The sequence below is a fragment of the Rana temporaria genome, chromosome 11 (assembly GCF_905171775.1).
Source record: "Rana temporaria chromosome 11, aRanTem1.1, whole genome shotgun sequence".
Classification (NCBI taxonomy): domain Eukaryota; kingdom Metazoa; phylum Chordata; class Amphibia; order Anura; family Ranidae; genus Rana; species Rana temporaria.
In genome coordinates, this window is record NC_053499.1 from 98,933,601 (window position 1) to 98,959,498 (window position 25,898).

General features: G+C 46.0%; 1 protein-coding gene across 13 annotated transcripts in view; it reads right to left on the bottom strand.

The window, feature by feature from the left end:
- Window positions 1-25,898, bottom strand: part of NRXN2 (neurexin 2) — a 2,907,124-nt gene that overhangs the window by 1,494,525 nt on the left and 1,386,701 nt on the right. For all 13 annotated transcript variants that reach the window (XM_040327841.1, XM_040327834.1, XM_040327835.1 and 10 more), the window contains one exon: window positions 17,870-18,031. In XM_040327841.1, coding sequence (XP_040183775.1) covers window positions 17,870-18,031 — 162 coding nt within the window. The remainder of the gene's footprint in view (window positions 1-17,869; window positions 18,032-25,898) is intronic.

Sequence of the window (25,898 nt, forward strand, 5' to 3'; positions counted from 1 at the left end):
ACAGCCCCCCCATATATACAGTTCCCCCCCCATATACCATCCACATATACAGGCCCCCCCATATATACAGTTTCCCCCCATACACCATCCATATATACACCCCCCCATATATACAGTTCTCCCCCCATACACCATCCATATATACATCACCCCATATATACAGTCCCCCCCCTCCATACACCATCCATGTATACAGCCCCCCCATATATACAGTTCTCCCCCCATCCATATAGACAGCCCCCCCATATATACAGTCCCCCCATATATACAGTTCTCCCCCCATATATATAGCCCCCCCATATACAGTTCTGCTCTGACACCGTCTACTGCTCTGACACCGTCTACTGCTCTGACACCGTCCACTGCTCTGACACCGTCCACTGCTCTTCTGACACCATCCACTGCTCTACTGGCTGACAGTGTCCACTTTTAAGGTAGGCTATTTTCATATTTTAACTGACATTTCTTTTATTAATCGAATCATATTTTATGGTAACACTAATGCTTTTGTTTTATTTAACCATGGCCCTTTAAGTCATCCCCCCCACTGTTAATGCAATTTGGCCACAGCCACTCTTCACCGTAGCACACCTCTCTTTGGGTAAACCAAAAGTTGTCCCAGGTATCTTACAATCCTATAGCGTGTACTACAAAAAAATTGCAGTGCGCCGTGAAAGTGTTCGGGTTTGGCTTGAAGAAAAGGTGGCAACTAGGGTTGAGCGAACCCGAACTGTAAAGTTCGGGTTCGGTACGGACTTTGGGTTTTTCCCGAACCCGGACCCGAACCCGAATAGTTGGAAAATGTTCGGGTTCGGAGTTCGGGTATGTTTTGGCGCGCTGCACGGCAGCCAATCGCCATTCGTGTTACTACTGTGACTGGGAACTGATCACAGCCATGCCTACTTATGGCATGGCTGTGATTGGCCAGTGCAGCATGTGACCCATCATGTGACGTGCCTCTATATTAGATAGAGGCACACAGCACAGATCGTCACTCTGCTTCACTCTAGATAGGGAAAGGCTGCTGGAATCTGCTGCTTAGGGAAAGTCTTAGGTGTATCTGGCTAGTTTTCACTGTATTTCACTTATGTGAGGGAAAGGTTGCTGAATCTGCTCAGGGAAAGTGTTAGGGCTATGCTGTTATACTGCTCCAGAAATATCAAGAAGCACACTTTATTTCTTTGATATCTGCATCATCTTATGGCATCTGGCTCGTTGTCACTGCTTCACTTATGTGAGGGAAAGGTTGCTGAATCATAGGGACAGTTTTAGGTGTATGTTGCTCCAGAAATATCAACAAGCACTCTATTCCTGTGACATCTGCTGTGCTTCATATAGTTTAGGAATTTTGTTCAACTATAGGGGCAGTTTGCAATCTATAGGTGACTCTGGATATTTCAACAGCACTACACCTGCCACACCACCTGTGCACCTGTGATATACTGTGTTTCTGTCAAGTACATAGTCAGGGAGAGTTTGCTGAAATATTTTTTCTATGGTGGCAGTCAGCACTCTATAGGTGACTGAGTATTTCAACAGCACTACACCTGCCACACCACCTATGCACCTGTGATATACTGTGTTTCTGTCAAGTACATAGTCAGGGAGTTTTCCTGAAATATTTTTTCTATGGTGGCAGTCAGCACTCTATAGGTGACTGAGTATTTCAACAGCACTTCCCCCCGCCACACCACCTGTGCACCTGTGATATACTGTGTTTCTGTCAAGTACATAGTCAGGGAGAGTTTCCTGAAATATTTTTTCTATGGGGGCAGTCAGCAATCTATAGGTGACTCTGTATATTTCAACAGCACTGCACCTGTCCCCTGTGATATACTGTATGTGCAGTACATTGTTTAGGGCTGGGTTCCTGCTTCTTGCTATAGGTGGAGATATATATCGGTGAATCTCTGCCTAATTCACCAGCTTACACTTTTTTGTATTTAACATTTTTCAAAATTAGGGCAAGACCCTAAATTTGAGAAATATATAGGTGAACCTCTGCCCATTTAACCAGCACTCCACCTTTCCCCTGTGATATACTGTCTGTGCAGTACATTGTTTAGTGCTGGCTTCCTGCTTATTGCCATAGCTAGAGAAATATATAGGTGAATCTCTGCCTATTTCACCAGCTTACACTTTTTTGTATTTAAAATTTCTCAAAATTAGGGCAAGACCCTAAATTTGAGAAATATGAGGAAAACGTCAAATAAGGGACGTGGCCGCGGTCGTGGTACTGCTGGTGGTGGAGCTCCTGTTACAGGGAGAGGATGTGGTCGATCTGTGCCAGCTACAAGCACAAGTGAAACACCTTTCTCAGGTGCGAGTAGCCGACAGAGCCTGCAGCGGTATTTGGTCAGGCCTAATCCAGCTCTACGAATGTTGAGGCCAGGAGCAGAACAGGCGGTAGTAGATTGGGTTGCTGACAGTGCCTCCAGTTCCTTCACATTGTTTTCCAACCAGTCTTGTGCTGAAAGCTCAGAGTTGGCGCCTGCAGCCGATGCCCACCATCAGTCTTTCACCTCACCCCCTTGCAAATCAGCCAAGCAGTCTGAGCCCCAAAGCATGCAGCAGTCTCTTCTTTTTGATGAGTCTGTTAGCATGTGTTCCCAGGGCCATCCACCTAGCCCAGCCCCAGAAGGGGAAGAGATTGAGTGCACCGATGCCCAACCACTTATATTTCAGGATGAGTTCATGGGGGGACCATCACAGCACGTCTTGCATGATGATGATGAAACACAGTTGCCAGTTGCTGGTGCTTTTGCAATTGTGCAGACCGACAAGGAGGGCAGTGGTGAAGACTGGGTGGAAGATGATGTGGAGGACGATGAGGTCCTCGACCCGACATGGAATCAACCTCATGCAGGTGACCCATGTAGTTCGGAGGAAGAGGCGGTGGTCGCACAGAGCCACCAGCACAGCAGAAGAGGGAGCAGGGTGCCAAAGCAGAGCGTCCGTCCCCTAGACAGTACGCCTGCTACTGCCCAACGAACCAAGGGACCGAGCACACCAAAGCCAGGTCCAAGGAGTTCCCTAGCGTGGCAGTTCTTCACACAATGTGCTGATGACAAGACACGCATGGTTTGCACGTTGTGAAATCAGAGCCTGAAGCGAGGCATAAACATTCTCAACCTGAGCACAACCTGCATGACCAGGCATCTAAGTGCAAAGCACGAGCTGCAGTGGAGTAGACACCGCAAAAACCAAGAAAGGTCTCTGGCTCCTCCTGCTTCCTCTTCTGCATCAGTCTCGGGCCTCTCTGCCTCTTCATCCACCTCCGTAGTGACAGTGCCACCTGCCACCCCTCAATTAGAGGACCCGGCAAGCAACACTACCACCTGGGTCACCAAACATCTCCACAATGTCTCATGGAAGCATTCAGCTCTCCATCTCCCAAACACTGGAGCGTAAGGGGAAGTACCGCTCTACCCACCCGCGATCCCTGGCCCTGAATGCCAGCATTTCAAAATTACTGGCCTTTGAAATGCTGTCATTCCGTCTGGTGGAGACGCAGAGTTTTAAAAGCCTGATGGCATTGGCTGTCCCACAGTACGTCGTGCCCAGCCGCCACTACTTTTCCAGGCGAGCCATCCCTTCCCTGCACAACCAAGTGGGGGACAAAATCAGGTGTGCACTGCGCAACGCCATCTGTGCTAAGGTCCACCTAACTACGGATACGTGGACCAGTAAGCACGGTCAGGGACGTTATATCTCCCCAACAGCGCACTGGGTAAATGCAGTGGCGGCTGGGCCTGAGGCGGATAGCAGTTTGGCGCATGTCCTTCCACCACCAAAGATTGCAGGGCGCTTCAGTTTGCCTCCTGTTCCTAACTCCTTCTACTCCGCTTCCTCATCCTCTACCGCCTCCTCATCCAGTCAGCGTAACAAACTCACCACCAACTTCAGCACAGCCATGGGTAAACGCCAGCAGGCAGTTTTAAAACTTTCCTCTTTGGGGGAAAAACCACACACCGCGCAGGAGTTGTGGAGGGACATGGAACAACAGACCGATGAGTGGTTGGCGTCAGTGAGCCTCAAGCCGGGCCTGGTGGTGTGCGATAACGGGCGAAATCTCGTAGCAGCTCTGGGCCTAGCCGGTTTGACGCACATTCCTTGCCTGGCGCATGTGCTGAATTTGGTGGTGCAGAGTTTCCTGAGAACTTACCCCAATATGCCACAGCTGCTGCAGAAAGTGCGGGCCGTCTGTGCGCACTTTCGGCGTTCTCACCCTGCTGCTGCTCGCCTGGCAGCGCTGCAGCGTAACTTCGGCCTTCCCGCTCACCGCCTCATATGTGATGTGCCCACAAGGTGGAACTCCACCTTGCACATGCTGGCCAGACTGTGCGAGTAGCAGCAGGCGATAGTGGAGTTCCAGCTGCAGCATGCACGCGTGAGTCTCTCTGCGGAACAGAACCACTTTACCACCAATAACTGGGCCTCCATGCGAGACCTGTGTGCCTTGTTGCGCTGTTTTGAGTACTCCACCAACATGGCCAGTGCCAATGACGCCGCTCTCAGCGTGACTATCCCACTTCTATGCCTCCTTGAAAAAACGCTACGGGCGATGATGGAAGAGGATGTGGCACAGGAGGAAGAGGAGGAGGAGGAGGAGGAGGAGGAGGAGGAATCGGGATAATTTGCAAGGCTTTCAGGGCAGTCATTCACAAGTGGCTCCGAGGGTGGGTTCGTGCACCAACAAAGGCCAGGTACACAATTGTCTAGCAAGGGCACAGTTCTGGAGGATGACGCGGTGGAGGATGAGGAGGAGGAAAACATGGAGGAGGAGGAGGAACCATGTTCACAGCAGGATGGCATCCAGACCAGCTCATGGCCATTACTTGTGCGTGGCTGGGGGGATACAGAGGACACAGATGATACACCTCCCACAGAGGACAGCTTTTCGTTGCCTCTGGGCAGCCTGGCACACATGAGCAATTACATGCTGCAGTGTCTCAGCAACAACCGGCGTGTTTCGCGCATTATGACAGGTGCTGATTACTGGGTGGCTGTCAGGAACGTTACTTACCGAGGCCGAGATGCCAAGGGCGGCTCACCTTTGCGACTCGATGCGATCCACTCGCTGGTGTTTGAGACAGAACGAAGGACGCACCAAGAGGCACCAGGTCCAGTGGCAGGAGGGAATCCAAGGTGGACCGGGAACTGGATAGCCAAAGCTCACTGGAGGCTGTTCAGAAGCACACAGGAAATAGTCCAAACAGAAGGTGCTCAAACAGGAACAAGGCTGAAGAATAATCCAGAGAACAAGCCGAGGTCAGGGGTTGGAGCAGGTAGGGTATCCGAAGTTCAAAGCCAAGGTCAGGGGTAGAGAAGTCAGACAGTCCAAAGTTCAAGCCGGGGTCACAGGGTCAAGGAGAGCAGCAATCCAGAGAGCAAGCCAAAGGTCAGGTAAACTAGATATCCACAGATAAGGTTTCCAGTAGCAAACACTCCAAACACTGCAAACGAACCAGCCATTTGCAAGGCGGAAGGGGCTGGTTTAAATAGGCCGCTCAGGCCACTGATTGGTCCAAAGTAGCACGAGTTCAGAACCAGGCTCCGACGGACAGGAAGAAGAATATCACTGAGCAGTGGCTCAGAGGCAAAGACCTGGACCAGCAATAGAGAGGTCCTGGGTTCAATTCCACCCAGAGCCAACTGGGGGACGACCATGCCTCGCCGCCCGCTCGGCACAGTAGCGATCATGACAGTGGCCACGCTGCTGGATCCCCTTTACAAGAACAATGTACCGTCCTTAATCCCCTCACTGGAGCGTGAACACAAGATGCGCGAGTACAAGCGCACGCTGTTAGACGCGCTGCTGGTGCAATTCCCACCTAGCAGCGGGGCCACAGTGGAAGCAGAAGGCGAAGGCAGAGAAGGAGGAAGAGGTCGCCAACGCAGCAGGGGCACCGCCAGCACCTCAGAAGGCAGGGTTAGCATGGCCGAAATGTGGAAAAGCTTTGTCAGCACGCCACAACAAACAGCACCACCAGCTGATATGGAACGTTTTAGCAGGAGGCAGCATTTCAGCAACATGGTGGAGCAGTATGTGAACACACCCCTACACATACTGAATGACGGCTATGCCCCCTTAAAATTCTGGGTCTCCAAATTGGGCACATGGCCTGAGCTTGCCCTTTACGCCTTGGAGGTGCTGGCCTGCCCTGCGGCCAGTGTATTGTCTGAACGTGTATTTAGCACGGCAGGGGGGTTATCACAGACAAGCGCAGCCGCCTGTCCAGATCCAATGTGGACAAGCTCACGTTCATTCAAATGAACCAGGCATGGATCCCAGAGGAGTTGTCCGTACCTTGTGCAGAATAGACACCGGGCCGGCCTTACCCAGCCATTGTTTTTTTCTGAGCTTTCTAGGGTTGCCATCTCATCCCTTTCAAAGCAAAAACATATTAATTACACAGGTTCTCTGGCTGATTAAGGTGCTGCTAATTAAACTCACTTGGTGCCTTATCGACATCAAATTAGCCCCAGAACCTGTGTAACTCTGTGTTCAGGTTTAAAGGGATGAGGTAGCAACCCTAGATCTGTCTCACTATTTTGGGGTTTACCCTAATTTAAAAAATAAATCAATTAAAAACCAAAACCTGCTGTGTTGGCCTCCTCCTCCTCCTCCTCCTCCTCCTCCTCCTCCTCCTCCTCCTCCTCCTCCTCCTCCTCCTCCTCCTCTTCCTATTCCTCTTCCCTCCTCCTCCTCTTCCCTCCTCCTCCTCTTCCCTCCTCCTCCTCTTCCCTCCTCCTCCTCTTCCCTCCTCCTCCTCTTCCCTCCTCCTCCTCTTCCCTCCTCCTCCTCTTCCCTCCTCCTCCTCTTCCCTCCTCCTCCTCTTCCCTCCTCCTCCTCTTCCCTCCTCCTCCTCTTCCTTCCTCCTCCTCTTCCTTCCTCCTCCTCTTCCTTCCTCCTCCTCTTCCCTCCTCCTCCTCTTCCCTCCTCCTCCTCTTCCCTCCTCCTCCTCTTCCTTCCTCCTCCTCTTCCTTCCTCCTCCTCTTCCTTCCTCCTCCTCTTCCTCCCTCCTCCTCTTCCCTCCTCCTCCTCTTCCTTCCTCCTCCTCTTCCTTCCTCCTCCTCTTCCTTCCTCCTCCTCTTCCTTCCTCCTCCTCCTCCTCCTCCTCCTCCTCCTCTTCCTTCCTCCTCCTCCTCCTCCTCCTCCTCCTCCTCCTCCTCCTCCTCCTCCTCTTCCCTCCTCCTCCTCTTCCTTCCTCCTCCTCTTCCTTCCTCCTCCTCTTCCTTCCTCCTCCTCTTCCTTCCTCCTCCTCTTCCTTCCTCCTCCTCTTCCTTCCTCCTCCTCCTCCTCCTTCCTCCTTCCTCCTCCTCCTCCCGAACCCGTCTTTTTTTTCAACCCGAACATCCAGGTGTCCGCTCAACTCTAGTGGCAACCCTAGTTGTGGGGTGTGTGTGCTAGGGACCACAGTGGTGTGCATTCTCATTGTGCCATGATGAATGTGTGTGTTTAATGTGAAAATAAGCCTACTGTGAGGCATCACCTGACTGCTCTTTCCTCAGCAGACGGGGGACCCTCGGTTAGGGTGGGATTGTGTGGTTGGGGGGTCAGGTCATCACCTAGGTCAATATGCAGGCCCCTTCTCATGGCGAAGTTGTGCAGAATGCAACATGCCCCGATGATCTGGCACACAAAGTTTGGGGAATACAACAGGGTACACCCAGACTTATCCAGGCATTGGAAACGGGACTTCAGTGGGCCAAAGGTGCGTTCCACCACTGCACGGGTACGTGCGTGTGCTTCATTGTATTTTCTCTCTCCTCTGGTTTCAGGATTCCGGTATGGAGTCATGAGATGGGGTCCAAGTGCATATGCAGAGTCACCTGGAAGGGAAAAGACAGGAGAATGTTAGTCGTGCATGTGCCCCTCGTGATGTCTGCATCATGGGGGGGGGGACAGTCATGCCTGACACCCATGTCACTCACCAACCAGCCAGCTGTCCCCATACACGTTCTGTTCAAATTCTGTTGGGATGGTGCATTGACGGTATATGAAGCTGTCATGGCTGGACCCTGGGTGTTTGGCACGGACGTGCCATATGAGGCATTGGGCATCGGCTATCACCTGTATGTTGATGAAATGCCAGTGCTTCCGATTGCGGTATATGTGCTCTGTCTCACGGGGGGGCTGTAGTGCCACATGTGTGCAATCAATGGCCCAGATGGTGCGTGGGAATCTGGCAATTCTGTAGAAATCTGCCATTGCCTTCTGCCGCTGATGCTCCTGGGTGGGTCTGAAGATGTGGTGGGACATGCGTCTGAGGATTGCGGGGACAACCTGGTGCACACATCTGCTCATGGTGGTTTGTGACAAACCAGCCACAGCTCCACTTGTTCTTTAAAAAGATCCACTGGCCAGGAAATGCAGTGTTGCCATTACCTTGACCAGTGGCTGCACTGCATGTGAGCGGTGTGTCTTGCTGGTGATGTCATCCTGCAGGGTTCTGGCTATTTCCAGGATGGCATCAGTGTCAAATCTGAACATGCAATACACCTCCGAATCCTCGATGCCAAAGAGGTCCATGCGCGTTCAGTATATCCTCTCCTGTGCCCTCCTCCTACGTGCCCGTAGACGCAGTAGTGCTATGACGACGGCTGCCCCTGGCATGTTGGCACACAGATGTGTTGTCCTGCAAGTGTGGTTGCTCAGGTCGTCTGTAACGATGCTGCTGTTGCTGCTCTCCAGCTGACCTGTGCAAGTCTGGTGCAAAGTTACCCCTGCTTTTATGAGGGGTAACTTTAGGCCGGGCGTAAGCCAAACGTACTCATGAGAATCGGCATATCTCCCTCATTTGCATAATTGAATAGGAAATCAATGGGAACCAAAGTTGCGCCCAGCCTAAATATGCGCCTAAGTTCCGCCGGCGGAGGACAGATACGTCGGACGGATGAAGCCTATTTTTGGGCGTATCTGCTTCTGTGGGTACGGCGCATAGATACGACGGCGCAAATTTACACTTACGCCGCGCATCTCGAGATACACCGTCGTATCTCTATGTGAATCTGGCCCTTCATGGTGGATCTTGTTCTCTCCACAGGTCTTTCTTCCACAGGGCTAGGAACGGTGTCCATCTTATCATCATCATCCAGGGAAGCTGCATCCGGAGGGGATTCCAGCTTAGTGATGAACTACAGCATGCCAGTACCTTCAACCTCCTCAGATGTTCCACATTGCTGCTGGGGTGGGAAGGGGACAGATGCCTCTGCCATTGAGGGCTTAGCAGATGTCTGAGGTGTTAAAGAGCTGGGCTCATCCATCCTCACTCTCTGCTGAGTCTGTGGCACAAAACACTTTGACACAAATCTGCTTTTTCTTTCTGAATTCAGACATCAAAACCAACAATTTCTCGTCTTCCTTCTCAATCAGCTTCAGCTTACTGACAGTTCTCTGTCTAAAGGCAGACAGGGACTCATCTCTCCTTTGGCCAGGGTCAGAATCTTCCACAGGCCTTTGCAGGGGGCCCCCTGCCAGGGCCCTCCCTAGGATCCAGCATCCCCCCTGGGGCAGAGAAGCAACTCTAGCCCCTGGTCTCTGGAAGCACAGGAGCTAAGGCACCAGCAACCTCACACCTCACCGTCAAGGAGAAAAATGGCAGTTTCCCACCATCCCTGTGCTGAGTCCCCAGGTCTGTAGACCCACTGTGCTCATTATGAGGGGCAATCACCCCCCCCCCCCATACTGACAACATCAAACCCATACTGATATCATCTTCCCCCATTCTGACATAATCTCCCCCCATTCTGACATAATCTCCCCCCATACTGACATCACCCCCCATACTGACATCACCCCCCCCATACTGACATCACCCCCCCCATACTGACATCACCCCCCCCATACTGAAATCTCCCCCCCCATACTGACATCATCTTCCCCCCCATACTGACATCATCTTCCCCCCCATACTGACATCATCTCCCCCCCATACTGACATCATCTCCCCCCCATACTGACATCATCTCCCCCCCCATACTGACATCATCTCCCCCCCATACTGACATCATCTCCCCCCCATACTGACATCTCCCCCCCATACTGACATCATCTCCCCCCCCATACTGACATCATCTCCCCCCCATACTGACACCATTACCCCCATACTGACGTCACCCCCCATAATGACACCATCACCTTCATACTGACATCACCCTCCCATACTGACATCATCATCCCCCCTCATACTGACATGCAGAGTGCTGTGTGACTGTGACCGTTTCCAAAATATAAAAAACAGCGCTGTATCAGGGAGAAAAACAAAGAATACAGCGCGCAGAGGTTTAGTGGATATCACTTTATAGTCTTAAAATGTTGAAGGACGAAAAACATGAACATGAACTGATAAAATAGCAGCAAAAATAGCAAAGAATTAAATGAATGGATAAAATCTGATTAACAGTCCACAATGCATGCACAGAAGTGGTATAATGATGGTAAAGTGGAAACCAAAAATCACTATGGGGAGATGGTGGAAAGTACTTCCAAACAGTGTCCACACTGTGGTGTTGGGAGATGGTACGATACCTCAGCAGCAGCTCTCACACCTCCATGCAGGAAGATGGTGACAGGCAGTGGAGGGATAGTATCCACGCCGGGAGCAATCGATGGTACAGCTCTAATGCAGGGAGGGATATTTCTGGTCACCCGGATGTTAGAGAGGGGCCGGTGGAAGCGAGAACCTCCTCACAGCTGAGATGTAGAGCGGCGGGGAAAGCCCTGGATGGGCGCAGCCGAGCCGAGCCAATGACGCCGCCGCGTCAGTCAGAGCGTGGAGGGGCGGGATCTCCACAGTATCACAGAGAGGAGGGAAGGAAGCGGTGTCCGGACGCCGTCCTTCAAAGATCATGTGACACCAGAGGCCAATCGAGAGGGCCTTTGACAAAGCATCTGGGACGCGAAACATGTCAGTCACGGCTCATTCCCACCATTTCTGATGTCCTCTGATGCTCACAGAAGCCTGTAATTGTAGATTGACACTTTGGGATTTCCTACAGTGACGCCAGCGCTTGTCTCCCTATTGCTTGGATTCCGCCCTCTCGATTGGCCTCTGGTGTCACATGATCTTTGAAGGACGGCGTCCGGACACCGCTTCCTTCCCTCCTCTCTGTGATACTGTGGAGATCCCGCCCCTCCACGCTCTGACTGACGCGGCGGCGTCATTGGCTCGGCTCGGCTGCGTCCATCCAGGGCTTTCCCCGCCACTCTACATCTCAGCTGTGAGGAGGTTCTCGCTCCCACCGGCCCCTCTCTAACATCCGGATGACCAGCAATATCCCTCCCTGCATTAGAGCTGTACCATCGATTGCTCCCTGCGTGGATAATATCCCTCCACTGTCTGTCCCCATCTTCCTGCATGGAGGTGTGAGAGCTGCTGCTGAGGTATCGTACCATCTCCCAACACCACAGTGTGGACACTGTTTGGAAGTACTTTCCACCATCTCCCCATAGTGATTTTTGGTTTCCACTTTACCATCATTATACCACTTCTGTGCATGCATTGTGGACTGTTAATCAGATTTTATCCATTCATTTAATTCTTTGCTATTTTTGCTGCTATTTTATCAGTTCATGTTCATGTTTTTCGTCCTTCAACATTTTAAGACTATACAGTGATATCCACTAAACCTCTGCGCGCTGTATTCTTTGTTTTTCTGTTTTATTGCCCATGTCTCCTAGTGGTTGACAGCTGCACAGAAGGTCTTTTTGTACTTTTTTCACAACACAGAACACTGTGTATCACTGTTGCTATGGTGTAGCGCTACCAGTGGGAATTTTTTTGTATAACTCTGTATCAGGGAGAGACTTACTATACGCCCGCTCTGCTCGGGCCATGCGTTCCACTGACGCCACTTCCGGTTTATCACTAGCACAGATAAACCGGAAGTGACGCGCCTAATGCGGAGGAAATTCACCTATCAAACAACAGGATAGGCTAGGCAGGCACTATGGACGAATAGGAGCAATATGGCAAATCAATTGCACCACAGGGCACAGTTATAACGGGCAAATGAAGCGGCGCGACAGTATCCAATTTTTGGATTTGCATATTTCAGTCATTGATGCGGCTATATTTCCACATGTTATCAACATAAAAAAAAAAAAACTGACAGGAATTGTTATATCCCACTTGACTCATGTCACCATCCCACATGGCTAGCAGCTGCCCCTAAAGCCTCGTACACACGCATGGTTTTCTCAGCAAGAAAGCTGCTGGCAGAGCTTTCTTGCCAAGTAAACCGTGCATGTGTACGAGAAAAAACAGGGATGCTCCAATCTAAGTGCAATATGAAGATTTAATAAGATAAAATAAAATTAGAGCACACAGCCAAATGACTACTCACAATTGCTAAAAAGATAACAGGCATCTCTAGGTGACTATGGTACGGGGTCACTGGTGGCTGATATGTCCTGGTCCAGGGCGAAGTCAGCACAGGATGGACGGAGCTATTGGTTCTCTCCCGCAGGCCACGCCACGTCACTTCCGGTGCGACGATCTCTGGCTGCGGTCCACGCTAAGACGCACGCCGCTCCGTACGACGGATCGTTCGGCTCACTAGGATTGCTGTCTCTCTGTATGGTTGTTTACTACCACAGCGTTCCATCTACAGCTCCGTCCATCCTGTGCTGACTTTGCCCTGGACCAGGACATATCGGCCACCAGTGACCCCGGACCATAGTCACCTAGAGATGCCCGTTATCTTTTTAGCAATTGTGAGTAGCCATTTGGCTGTGTGCTCTATTTTTATTTCATCTTATTAAATCTTCATACTGCACTTAGATTAGTGCATCCTTGTTTTTTCTTGTGTACCATTTTAGAGCCCGCTTCTGCTTTTTGGGATCGCTGCCGCTAGGAGTTTTATGGACCTTTACTTGAACTTTTATGTTTTATCATTCTTTTGATAAGGACTAATAACTATTAATAATATATATATATTAATAATAACTATTGTTATTTTATTTTATTTTCTTTCATACCTTCCTGTATGACCATATATTTATTCATATTCGTTTAGATTCATGAACCACTGTTGACCATAATCCATCTTTTCTTGCGCCAGCTGATTAAATTTTTTATACTTGTGCGTGTGTACGAGGCTTTGAGGTTTTTTGTCAAGAAAACTGCCCAGAATCTCGACGAGAAAACTAGAGAACCTGTTCTCTATTTTCTCGTTGTGATATTCTCGGCAGATTGCAGCGATGGCATAGAATGTGACGAGCGCATGCTTGTCGTACTCAATGACGTCACCGCATTCGTGCCATTCAAAAGAACGGCGGTTCTTTTGAATGGCCTGTGTGTACACTAGGCCGGCAAGAGAATCTTGCCAAGAATCTTGTCAGGAAAAACACATTTTTTTTCCTGACGAGATTCTGGGCCATGTGTCTAGATTTTCATAGAAGGGGTATGAGGAGGGACTTGTGAATCAGAGTATTGAGGATGTTGGGAAGAAAGACAGGGAACAATTACTTAGCAGTAACAATACTACTAGGGATACTAAATCTTTTGGTGTGGCATTTTTGACTACTTATTTGTGTCAATATTATGCCATTAGAAATATTATTAGGAAATACTAGCCAGTCCTTAGGAATGACCGTACACTGGGCACCATTTTACCAGATCAACCTTTTGTAATTTTTAGGGGTGCTAGTGGTTTGAGAAACAGAGTGGCCCCTAATGTAATAGATCCACCAAAGAGACCCTACTTTTTTTGGCAATATGGATGGTTTTTATCCATGTAAGAAATGCTGGGCTTGCCAATTTAATTCCTTTAAGGGGAGGAAACTAGCTACATTTACCTCAACCCAAACTGAAAACACTTCCACACTTTTATATCTTGTCATAATAAGAATGTAGTGTATTTGATCAAGTGCCCTTTGTGGCTTGGATTACACATCACAAGTGAGCTCCATGACCAATTGGGTGAGCAAATATTACTAATATTTGTAAGGGCTTCCCTGGTCATAGTGTGTCTAGACACTATGCTGAGAAACACAATAAGTATCCCAGGGAAACTATTTTTTATTGCTATTGAAAAATATTGTCCTGACTGGAGGGGAAGGAATGCTAAGAGAGGAGTATATCTACAGCTGAAACTAGCTAGATTTATCACCATAAATCTTATAACCCTTTAGGTCTCAACATAGAATGGGACATAAATAGTTTTATTAATAAAAATTAATATATATATTTTTCTGGTGATGGACTGTACCCCTTGGGGGTGATTTATCCTATATCTTACCCATTTACTGATGTGCCATCATTTTATTTTTTTATAAAAATGTTCTTTATTTTGTTTTTATGGGTAAATTAATCTATTCATATAATTTTACTGGATTGGTTATTTGTATGATCTGTATTATGTGAAATATTCATGCCATGACACTGTGAAAGGATAAAAGTTTTTGATCCCCGTTGGGCCAACTTGTTGTTAAATCTATGGGTTTGGGCCGATCTCTGTCTATATAAAATGTCAACTTGTATATTCCCACAAGATGGCAGTGGTGAGTAAATTGCTCTGCCAATATGTATACATTGGAACTAGAAAAGGTGGATTCTCAACCAATCACCGTGATTCGGATGTCTTTATGAAAGAGGAAGTAAAGTCTCCTTAAAAAAAATACACCCTGTGAGAGAAAAACATAATGAGCTAGTATGTGTAGGTTAAGGAGATATTTGTTACACCTACAGGTAAGCCTTAATCTAGGCTTACCTGTAGTTATAAGTAGTCTGTAAGGGTTTACAACCACTTTAAGTGTGTGGTGAGGTGTACGTGCATTTCCCTGATGAAGTCAGATGTGGTGAAACTGGTTGGGTGGAATGTACGCACACCACTACGCTAGGGTGCCCACGTGTCCCGGATTGCCTGGGATTATCCCATACCTGACATCTTTGTCCCTGGTCCCGGGCACCTTCGTTCCGGGACAATACAGTGTCCCGGAATTGCCCCCTTGGCCGATCTGATGTCCCCTAAAAATTGCCGCCGCATTGCCGCAGTCCCTCTCTGCCCGCTGAGCTAGTTCTGTCCTAGATCGCTTCATTTCCCCCCAGACGCGCTGCCTGGCTCACTGCCAAAACAACTGGTTGCTAGGCATGGTCCGACTGGTGTCTAACAACCAGTGACGTCACGACGAGGAGGAGAGTGGAGCCCCAGCATTATGAGCGAGCCGGTGGAGGATTCCGCCTCGCGCCTAAGCTCCGCCCCGACTCCGCCCCGATTCCACCCAAGACTCCGCCTCTTCCCTGATGGCTGTTCCTGTGCTGGAAAAAAGGTAAGCGACATGCTCCCTGCACTGGCCTGACTCTGAGACTGAGTAGCTCATGGTCACTCTGCTCCCACCCATACACTGCACCCCTCCAGACATGCTGTACAATATACTGCACTGCACTACCAACCCCTCCTGTCCCAACTTGCTGCCCTCCACTGCCACCCCTCTTATTATACTGCCCTCTACTGCCACCTCTCCTATTATACTGCCCTCCACTGCCACCCCTCCTATTATACTGCCCTCCACTGCCACCTCTCCTATTATACTGCCCTCCACTGCCACCTCTCCTATTATACTGCCCTCCACTGACCCCCGCCCAAATTTACTGCCCTCAACTACCACCCCTCCCATCATACTGCCCTCTATTATACCGCCCTACACTACACTACGCATGCGCGGTTGCCAGTCAGCCATCTTTGTTTCTGGAGATTGTGGATTGCGGTGTTAGCAAGACAAGATTATGCTCGTATCATTCGCATAAATGTCAGTGTATTTTCGCCTGGATTTTCAATAAATGTATGGTTTTAGCTGTACACTGTTGTGGCAATTTTTTTCCTTTCAACATCTGGAGCTGTCTGGAGTGAACCTCGCCTTATTGGAGTATTTTTGACCTGTAATCTGTACTGTAATGGTGGCTGCTTTGGCTATTGGGGATTTTGAGCTGGATATACACACACAAGCGCTTATTGACCACTCTAACAGGGGGTCACATACCATCTGGTAAGCAGGATATGAGAGAGTGAGTTATCTTTGGGTTTACCTCAGGATTCATACCTATCACCACGGTTGCAGGACTGCTTCTTTTCACTAAGCTTCATATCTGGGACTTTTTTTCTGTTTACATATTTGAGTTTTATTGATTGATGTAATTTATTTAGCTCTGCACTATTTGTATTTATATGTTTTGTGTGTTTTTGTATTTTTTGACACAGTGCATAGCAGCGCTTTTTTTGAGTTATACTGTATTTGAGTTATATTGTTTCTGGATTCATTTGGAACTTTTTTATATATATCACAGATAAGCTTGATCCATTCCTTCTAAGAGGTGCAGTTGTTGGTCATATTATCTATACCATGTTGTATTTGAACAATGTATATATCTACAACATGTATGCAACACATCTGACTTTATAATGAAAGATGTGCTTACATTGAAATGATACCCAAGGATTTATTTGAGAATATATATATATATATATATATATATATATATATATAGTTTGTATCATTCTAGAGCTTAACTGTAATTATTTTCCTGATGAAGCGGGCTATTGACTTGTGAAACATGTTGAAGTCACAGCAAGCAATCCATCACATAAATATGGCAAAGATGATGGGGAAATCAATATATGATATATAATATGTACATGTGATCATATTTTGTACTATTCTAGATTTTAAATTCAAAATCTAGAATAGTACAACATTTTGTTTTAACTAGAATAGTACATCACATTGTTTTAACATTTGTATAAATAACAACTTAAGATTTTACTTGACTCCCTTTTGGTACTGCTAAAGTCCTGAGTTCTTTAGTTAGGCTTTTTTGCATATATTCCCATATGGGATGTGGTACCAGACACTAATAGTGTCTTAAATACTGAAGGTTCCCATTTGGGATTCCTTCCTCCCACTTAATCATTGTCAGTTTAACACAGTTTATAAAGCCCATAGGTTGGTTTAATCCTGATAATTCTCCTATATATGGGTCCATATATAAGCCATATTATACTCCTAATATCATTTTCAGTACCCGGCAATGTATTTTCTGAACGCTGAACACTGAACTTTTGTGTTTGGAAAATACATCACGCACCAGTAAACAGGGATGCACAGGAGCATTGCCATTTACAAGAGCATAGCCGCATACAGCTATTCACTTGTATGGCAGGGTATACAATATACAATTATCTAAACAGTTATTCTAACATAGGGAGATGACTGATTTCAATTAGGACTCTTAAGATGACACATGGCCACAACTTTAAACTGCGTATATTACTGGTATAGCAGTACGAATGTTGAACTCCCTTTCACAGATGGTAGTGTCAAATAAGAATGTAATAAATAAATAAGAATGTAGATAAAACACGTTTAGATGTGTTTCTAAGTGAACACAATGCACATGGATATGAGAAATGGTAGTGACATAAACACATACACACCAACACATTCAACCTTACCAACACTGCAACTATGTCATATGGCACGTGCAGTTCCCTGGGCACTGAACAATGCTGGCAAATCACACTAAGCATATAAGACAACTGATTATTTTGGACAAAGGAAGCTCAATTTGTAGGTTCTGTTATCTGTAAAAGACACATTTCGCTAAACAATAGTTCTTAGGAATATTTTTGTTTTTTTTTATACTGACCAGCTTACATAGTACCACTTTGTGTGTTCAATATATTTTATTTTCTGTAAAAAATAATAATTTTTCAGCATAGTTTATATTCATTGTTTTGTGTACAGTTGATATGAATCTTTAGTACATATAATCACTTAAAGTTGTGTTTATGACTATTGAAGTGGAAATAATTATACATCCAATGTGTATTAACTTATATATTAATATAATATAGGAATACTTACATCTTTGAGGCACCCCATGAAGTTGTTACTGACAGGGGACCCTGGAAGATCAGCTGTGTTTGGACTGCCCCCAATGTAGAAGAAGTCATCACTTCCCAGCATGGTGTAGTCTTCTTGAGTGTAACCAGTTGAAGTGAGAATTCCATCAACTGAAATAGTGACCTGTAAGTCAAGATGCACAGCAGACAAAAGGAAAGAGAATGGGAGAGATAGAAAGAAAAAGAGAGAGTGTAGAGGGAAAGGAGGGTAAAAAGACAAACATTAGGTCAAGGCAATCAAAGCTGTTGATGTCTCACCATTTTCATGTCTGTTCTGTCTCTGAGGCAAGACCAGCTCTTCACCAAAGGCAGAATGAACAAAGGATCATATAAAAGAGTGGTATAACGTTTTAGGAATAGAGAAAAAAAAATACATCTGGGTATGTATAACTGTAAATATGAAGCATGGGTATAAAAGAAGAGGGTGAGAGAAAAAGTTGTGAAAGGAAAATGGGAATACATAATGTAGATGGGAAGAGAGATTCTATCATGGGAGTTTGTGAGTGGTAGATTTAGGAGGGAATATTTTTATCTATACTGCTCCAAGTGCTCCGAAAAGTGTGGGATGTCCTTTCCTGATTTGCTAATCTTCTTAAATTTCTTTAGCTGTCTACGTGATTGGCTTCAATGCTGGCCATTTATGGGCAGAACTATTTATTGATTTGGCAAATTAGATGTCACAATCACTTATTACCCAGAAGTTTCTCAAGCCTCTGGAGATCAGCAGGGGTTCTGGTCAATTATTTCATAATTTATTTTTCGAAACACTTCACTACAAATTGATGTGTTCATTTCTTTTACAACTCTATAAACTTGTTCTGTTCTGCATGTAAGGAGACCTATGTGACTGGTTAAAGGTGGTCCCTCCTCTGAAACTTTAATTTTCTGTTCATAGCAAGTGTTTAAACTTGTCATTTACATATACTGTATATTGTCATATTTCCAAATCCATCTGAGTTATCCAAATTCAAATTATACTGTACTGTAAAGTTAATTTAAAGTACACTTTGAACCATAGCCAATATGTTTTTGAAGGACTGATTTACAAAATGTGCTTGTTTTAAACACAAAGGCCCAGATTCAAGAAGCTATGGTTGCGCGGCGCAATAGCTGTTTTGCTCCCGCGTAGCGAATGCCCCTGATTCAGGAACATCGCTACGCGGACTGCAGCCTAGGATATGACAGACATAAGCCTCCTTATGCCTTCATATCTCAGGCTGCATTCTTGCGTTGGCCGCTAGGGGGCGCGGCCATTGTGATCGGCGTATAGTATGCAAATTGCATACTACCACCGATTCACAAAAGTTGCGCGGGCCCTGCGCACGCAAGGTACGGAGTTTCCGTACGGCGACTTTAGCGCAAGGTTGCTCCTGCTAATAGCAGTGGCAGCCAATGCTAAAGTATAGCCGCCCTTCCCGCTCGTGAAATTTAAATTTCACATCGTTTACGCAAGTGATTCGTGAATGGCGCTGGACGCCATTCACGTTCACTTAGAAGCAAATGACGTCCTTGCGACGTCATTTGCCGCAATGCACGTCGGGAAAGTTTCCCGACGGAGCATGCGCTGTTCGCTCGGCGCGGGAGCGCGCCTAATTTAAATGATTCCCGCCCCCGGCGGGATCATTTACATTAGGCGCCCTTACGCCGGGCTACTTAGCATAGCGCCCGAGCAATTTACGGAGCTACTGTTCCGTGAATCGTGGGCAAATCGAAATATTTGCGTGGGCGCAGAGCAAAAATCGTTGCCATTTGCCCACGCAAATATTGCGCGGATCTACCTGAATCTGGGCCAAAGTGTTTAAGCCAAACTCAGCCACAAACCAAATTGTAATTAAATGCAGCTCTCACCTTATTCAGCAAAAATCTGCCACTTTTTTTTCTTTCTCTGCACATTATTTTAACAAGGTTTTCAATGCAGCCTGTTTACAGACACAGGGAGGCAGTTTTTTGTAGGGAAGAATGTTTACACTAGCCAGCTACCTGTGTGCTGGGTGACTGGTCACTTCATTGTCTCTCTGTAGCTTCCTGACATCAGTGCTTTCATAAATAAGTGTATTTAGCCTATCAACACTTCCAACACCACATTGCTTTGCTTCTCCTCATTATGTGGGACACCCTACACTTAAGAAATTAAGCAAATGGTCCCTACTCTTTTCTTCTGCGGCTGCATTAAATCTTTGGACTGGGTACAGCAAGTAAAAAGAAACAGTAGGTGAGGTTACACAGGAGGAGAATGAGGAATGTCTTTAATAGCCATTCATAAATGTGGATTTAAAATAAAATAGAAATCTCCCCTGAACCTGACTGGGTAAGTCAATGATCTAAATATTTGCTTGGCAAGATTACTTATTATTTATTTAGTAAATCACATTGGTTAAACTATTTTTTTTTAAATGATAGTATTACATGTATTGCTATTGTATTGTATTGCTGCCATTCCGGTCCAATTTTGAATCTCTATCCCAAAATAAAAAACGATAATAACGAGCCTGAAGGCTGTCACACTGTTCACACTGCTGCAATCCAATTTTCATCTGACTTTCAGTGCAATTATGTAAAACAACTTGGATACAATGTAGATGCTACTTTGAAGTGGTTTGCATAGTCTATGAGGTGAAAATCATGCTGGAATTGCACCAAAGTAGTAAAGGAACCGTTTCCAAAATTGTTGCATTGATGTGGATGGGCACCACTAAAAACAATGCAATTGTCTATTGTCATATGATTCTGTACAACTCAATTCACATCTGAAATCGCACTAGAACCCCAGTCTTCCATAATAGAAATGTTTATTGGAAAGTATAAATAATAAAGTCTACTACAGGATTTTACATGATGGAGTATTATGTAGGGTTCAGTTATGATTGTATTAAGGGGACTTATTTTTAGCATAACGTCAAGTGTGGGTAAGAACATGTTCACAGCTTTGTTGTGCTTATAAATGTAATTTTGCAGCCACTGTTAGTAACACATGGACATGCAGTTAGCATATAAAGTAACACTGTGCTGGTGTTTATTTTTAACTAACATCCATTCTCCATAAACAACATCAACAAACTGCACTTGCCTTAACAAATAATAATAAAGAATATCAAAACAGATAAAGACCAAAGAGTTAATCTAGATCACCCAATTTTCTTGTTAAGAAAGTTGATTACTGTTACTAGAGTGTATGACAATTGTCTGCACTGTTTTCATAAGCCATCCTTGGGTAGATTAGTCTTAAAGTAAAACAGGCTTATAAACCTCACAAAGCACTGAATTTTGATGCAAAATTTAGAGTTGTGTCTCCCCATCTGGTAAATAGGGAGGTACAAGGTTTACATTTAATACATACAAATATAAAGCCTGCTGCATTTGACTAATACCAGATTAAAAAAAAAACATACTCATCTGTGGCAGATGAGGTTTAATGTTGATAAATGTAAAGTTATGCACTTGGGAGCAAAGAATATGCATGCATCATACATACTAGGGCGAGTAGAACTGGGGGAATCTGTAGTGGAGAAGGATCTGGGGGTTTTGGTAGATCATAAGCTTAATAATAACATGCAATGCCAATCTGCGGTTTCCAAAGTGAGCAAAGTCCTTTTTTTTGTATTAAGACTCCAGAGAGAGATATCATTTTGCCCCTGTACAAATCATTAGTAAGACCTCATCTGGAATATGCAGTTCAGTTTTGGGCACCAGTTCTCAAAAAGGATAACAGGGAACTGGAGAAAGTGCAGTGAAGGGCAACCAAACTGATAAGAGGCATGGAGGAACTCGGCTATGAGGAAACATTAAAGGGACTGAATTTTTTCTCTTTTGAGAAGAGGAGATTAGGGGGAATATGATCAACACGTACTGTTCAGATCATAAATGATCAGCATAGCAATGGTTTACATTATTTAATTAAAGTGGTACTAAAACCTTCTATTCTCTACAGCCAAGGAAGCTACCATATTAGCTTCTGTTTGATCTGCAGCTGCTGCTTATGTGATCAGTTATGATATATCAGCCAGGCCCGGATTGGCCAAAGGACAAACCGACCCTTGCCCAGTGGGCCGTGGCCACCATGCTGCAGCTGGGCTGCTTTTTGAGCCTGCGCCACTCACCGGGCCTCTCCTCAGCTGCCTGGCTGCCACTATAGCTCAGCCATCGGCGCCAGGGGGGCAGAAAAATTAAGGGGGAGGAGCTAGAGGAGACACCTTCGGCCTCCTCAAGGTCGCACAACCACCAGTATAGTTCAGCCGTTAGTTCCGGGGCGTGACCATGAAGGGAGGAGGAGCTAGAGGAGATACCTGCTGCGGACACCATGGAGCTGGATTAGAGAGAACGCGAGTGCGGCCCCCCTGTAACCTGGATAGGAGGAGCAGTGAGGGCTGCTGCATATACAGTAGAAGAATTACTCTCTCCATTTCCTCCTGCAGCCTCTTCTCCTCTCCCTCTCGCAGGCTTTCAAAGGCCGCAGGAGGAAATGGAGAGAATGATTCTTCTATATGCATCAGCCTCCAACACTCCTATCTTGCTTCTTTTTGCTGCCCTCCCTTTGCTCTCCGCCCCACCCATGCTCTTTGCCCCCCTCATGCTCTCTGCCCCCCCTGAGCTCTCCACCCTACCTATGCTCTTTGCCCCCTTGTGCTCTCCAGTCCCCTCTCTGCTCTCTGCCCCCCATGCTCTCTGCTGCTCCCCTTGTGCTATTCACCCCCCCTTCTGTGCTCTCCGGCCCCCCTCATGCTATCCAGCTCTCTGTGCTCTCTGGCCCCCCAAGCTCTCTACCGCCTCCCTCGTGTCCTCCACCCCCCCTGCGCCCCCCACCTCCCCACCAATGCTCTCCAGCACCCATTCTCTCCACCTCCCCCATGCTCTCCACCCCTCCCTTGTGCTCTCCGCCTCCCCCTGTGTTTTTAACTTCTCCCCCAGTGCTCTCTGCCTTCCCCCAGTGCTCTTCAGCCCTCCATTGCTCTCCGCCTCCCCTGTGCTCTCTGTCTCCAGCCCCCCATGTTCTATGCCTTACCCCATGTTCTTGCTTCCCCCTGGTGCTCTCTAGATCCCCCAGTGCTCTTCAGCCCCCCTGTGCTCTTCACTTCCCCCTGGCTCCCTGCCACCCACTGTGCTCTCCGCCTCCCCCAGTGCTTTCCACCTCCCCAATGCTCTACGCTGCCCACTGTGCACTCCACTTCCCCCATGCTCTCCGCCTTCCCCTGTGCTCTCTGCCTCCCACAGTGCTCTCAGCCCCCCATGCTCTCCACCTCCCCTGGTTTCCCACCTCCCCCTGTGCTCTCTGCCTCCCCCAGTCCTCTTGGCCTCCCCATGCTCGCCAACTCCACCCCATGCTTTCTGCTGCCCATTGCGTTCTCCACCTCCCTGTGCGCTCCGTCTCCCCCCTGTGTCCTCTGCCTCTCCCCCAGTGCTCCCCAGTCCCCAGTGCTCTTCGCTTCCCCCCCAGTGCTCTCCAGCCCCCCTGTGCTGTCCGCCTACCCCATGCTTTCTGCCTCCCCCTGTGCTCTCCGCCTCGCCCCTCATGCTCTCCACCCCCCGTGCTCTCCTGCCCTCCCTGTGCTCTTCACCCCACTCCATGTTTTTGCTTCCCCCTGTGCTCCACAACCTCTGTGCTCTCGAGCCCCCAATGCTCTCCAGGTCCCCTGTGTTCCTCTCTTCCTTTGTGTTCTATGCCTCTCCCCTGTGCTTGCTGCTCCCCCACATGCTTCCCCCCTCCCCCACAGTGCTCTCTGGCCTCCCCATGTGCTCTGACATTTATAAATTAAAAACAATTACATTTAAATTGCCAGAAATACAATATTATTTCCGGCAATAGAGAAATGTTCGGCCCAACTCTACTCAAGAGTGATCTTTGCATGACGCCAGCCATAAAAATGTATATATATTGCTTTAGAATTTCCAGCTACAGCATTATAATATACAATTGTTGCTGTATGAATACAATTTTCTGTTTTTTTCACTCTGATCAAGGTGTACCACATTGTAGCATTTACATAGACTTTTGGTTTTTAATACATTATATTATAACATTCCCTTCCTTATGACTACTAGTGTTGCTCACGAATATTCGTATTGCGAATATTCGGCTCGAATATGGCATATTCGAGTATTCGCGATATATTTCGAATTTCGCAGTGAATATTCGCGATTCCGAATATTCGCATTTTTTCAATTTTATTTTTAAAACAGATCACATCCTATCGACGTCTAAAAGCATTGCTGGTATGATTAGAGACCCTGGGCCGAGTAGCTAAGCTGAGGCGATCCTTTTATGTTGCCGAATTAAAAAAAAAAAATTGCGAATTTTCGCTAATGCGAAAATGATTGCGAATTTTCGATAACTGTGGTAGGAGAACTCTGATTGTCTCTGATGCAAAAGGGGGGGGCTTTGTGTATGTTTCTGTTATTAATATTTGTATGTTTGATATTATTTTTTTTTGTAAGAAGGAAAAAATTGCGCATACCTTAAAAAAAGGGGAGAATACAGCAGCAACTCAAAAATGTTATACAACATAAATTAATACAAGACAGAAAATGGAGTCGCTCTACAAGAATAAAAAATATGTCTAGTGACAAGACATGTGGGCAAATTATAAAATAAGCAAGCGCAAATAACTTGTGAAATACACAGTGAAACAAATATATAAAGAAATATAGTCCCAATAATAGAAAAATAATCTTTCATAAAAATGTCTTTGATATGTGAAGTGAAAAAAAGTCCAAAGCATGCAGCATGAACGTGTTCAATCTTCAAGGTGTTTGATTGACAAACGGCTGTGACAGATGGATAAAGTAAAGAATCACCACCAATGCAAAACACTTTTTATTTTTTATTGTAAAATATCAAGAATATTCTGAGCCAATCAGAGTGCTCCTTCCGCATTTGCCGAATATTCGCAATTATTTTGTATTGTAAAATATCAAGAATATTCTGAGCCAATCAGAGTGCTCCTTCCGCATTTGCCGAATATTCGCAATTATTTTGTATTGTAAAATATCACGAATATTCTGAGCCAATCAGAGTGCTCCTTCAGCATTTGCCGAATATTCGCAATTATTTTGTATTGTAAAATATCAAGAATATTCTGAGCCAATCAGAGTGCTCCTACCGCAGTTATCGAAATTTCGCAATTATTTTCGCATTCGCAATAGCGAAAATTCGCAATCATTTCATTTCGATAAAATATCACGAATATTCGAATTTAGCGAATATATCTCGAATATTCGACTATATATTTGAGATATATCGCGAAATCGAATATAGCGTATTCTGCTCAACACTAATGACTACTACTGGACTGTAGAGTTGTATCCATTAGTGTCATTGCTATTGGGTTATGTAATAATTCTATATAAGCACCACTGGAAGTATACATTGATCACTTTGGATTTAAAACTGGGATAGGAGAATGTGAGCCTGTATTATACATAATATGCCAAACTTCCCTGCCTCTAGGTTTTTGTGACATTGCTGTTCTGTGTCACACCAAAATTCTTAAAGCAATAAGTATGTTTTTATGGCTGACATCATACAAAGATCTCCTGAGGTATAAGTTAATGTGAGACTCCTCTAGATTAGGGTTAACAAAGATTTTTCTATAACCTGAGTTTTTTTTTTATGGATGGTGGCATTCCCATTTGGATGAAATCGTGGTCATTAATTCGAAAAGGTACAGTATCAAATACCTTAGAAAAATACAGATGCACTACATCCATAGAGATTTCTCTAATATTAATACTCATTTACTCATATAAACTTTGCAGGTTGATCATTCAATAAACCCATACTAATTGTCACTTACAATACAATTTTCACAGAAATTGTAAATTTAGGACTGTTGTGGGTGGACTTTAAAAAAGGTACCAAAAGGAATTGACCATAGTTTGAAAAAATATAATTTTAATACATATTTATAAAAAAGTTACAAAAATTCATATTAAAAACATACATATTTGACTTTCCATTGGAGTCACACAATTTTAGCAATTCCCTAATGATACATATA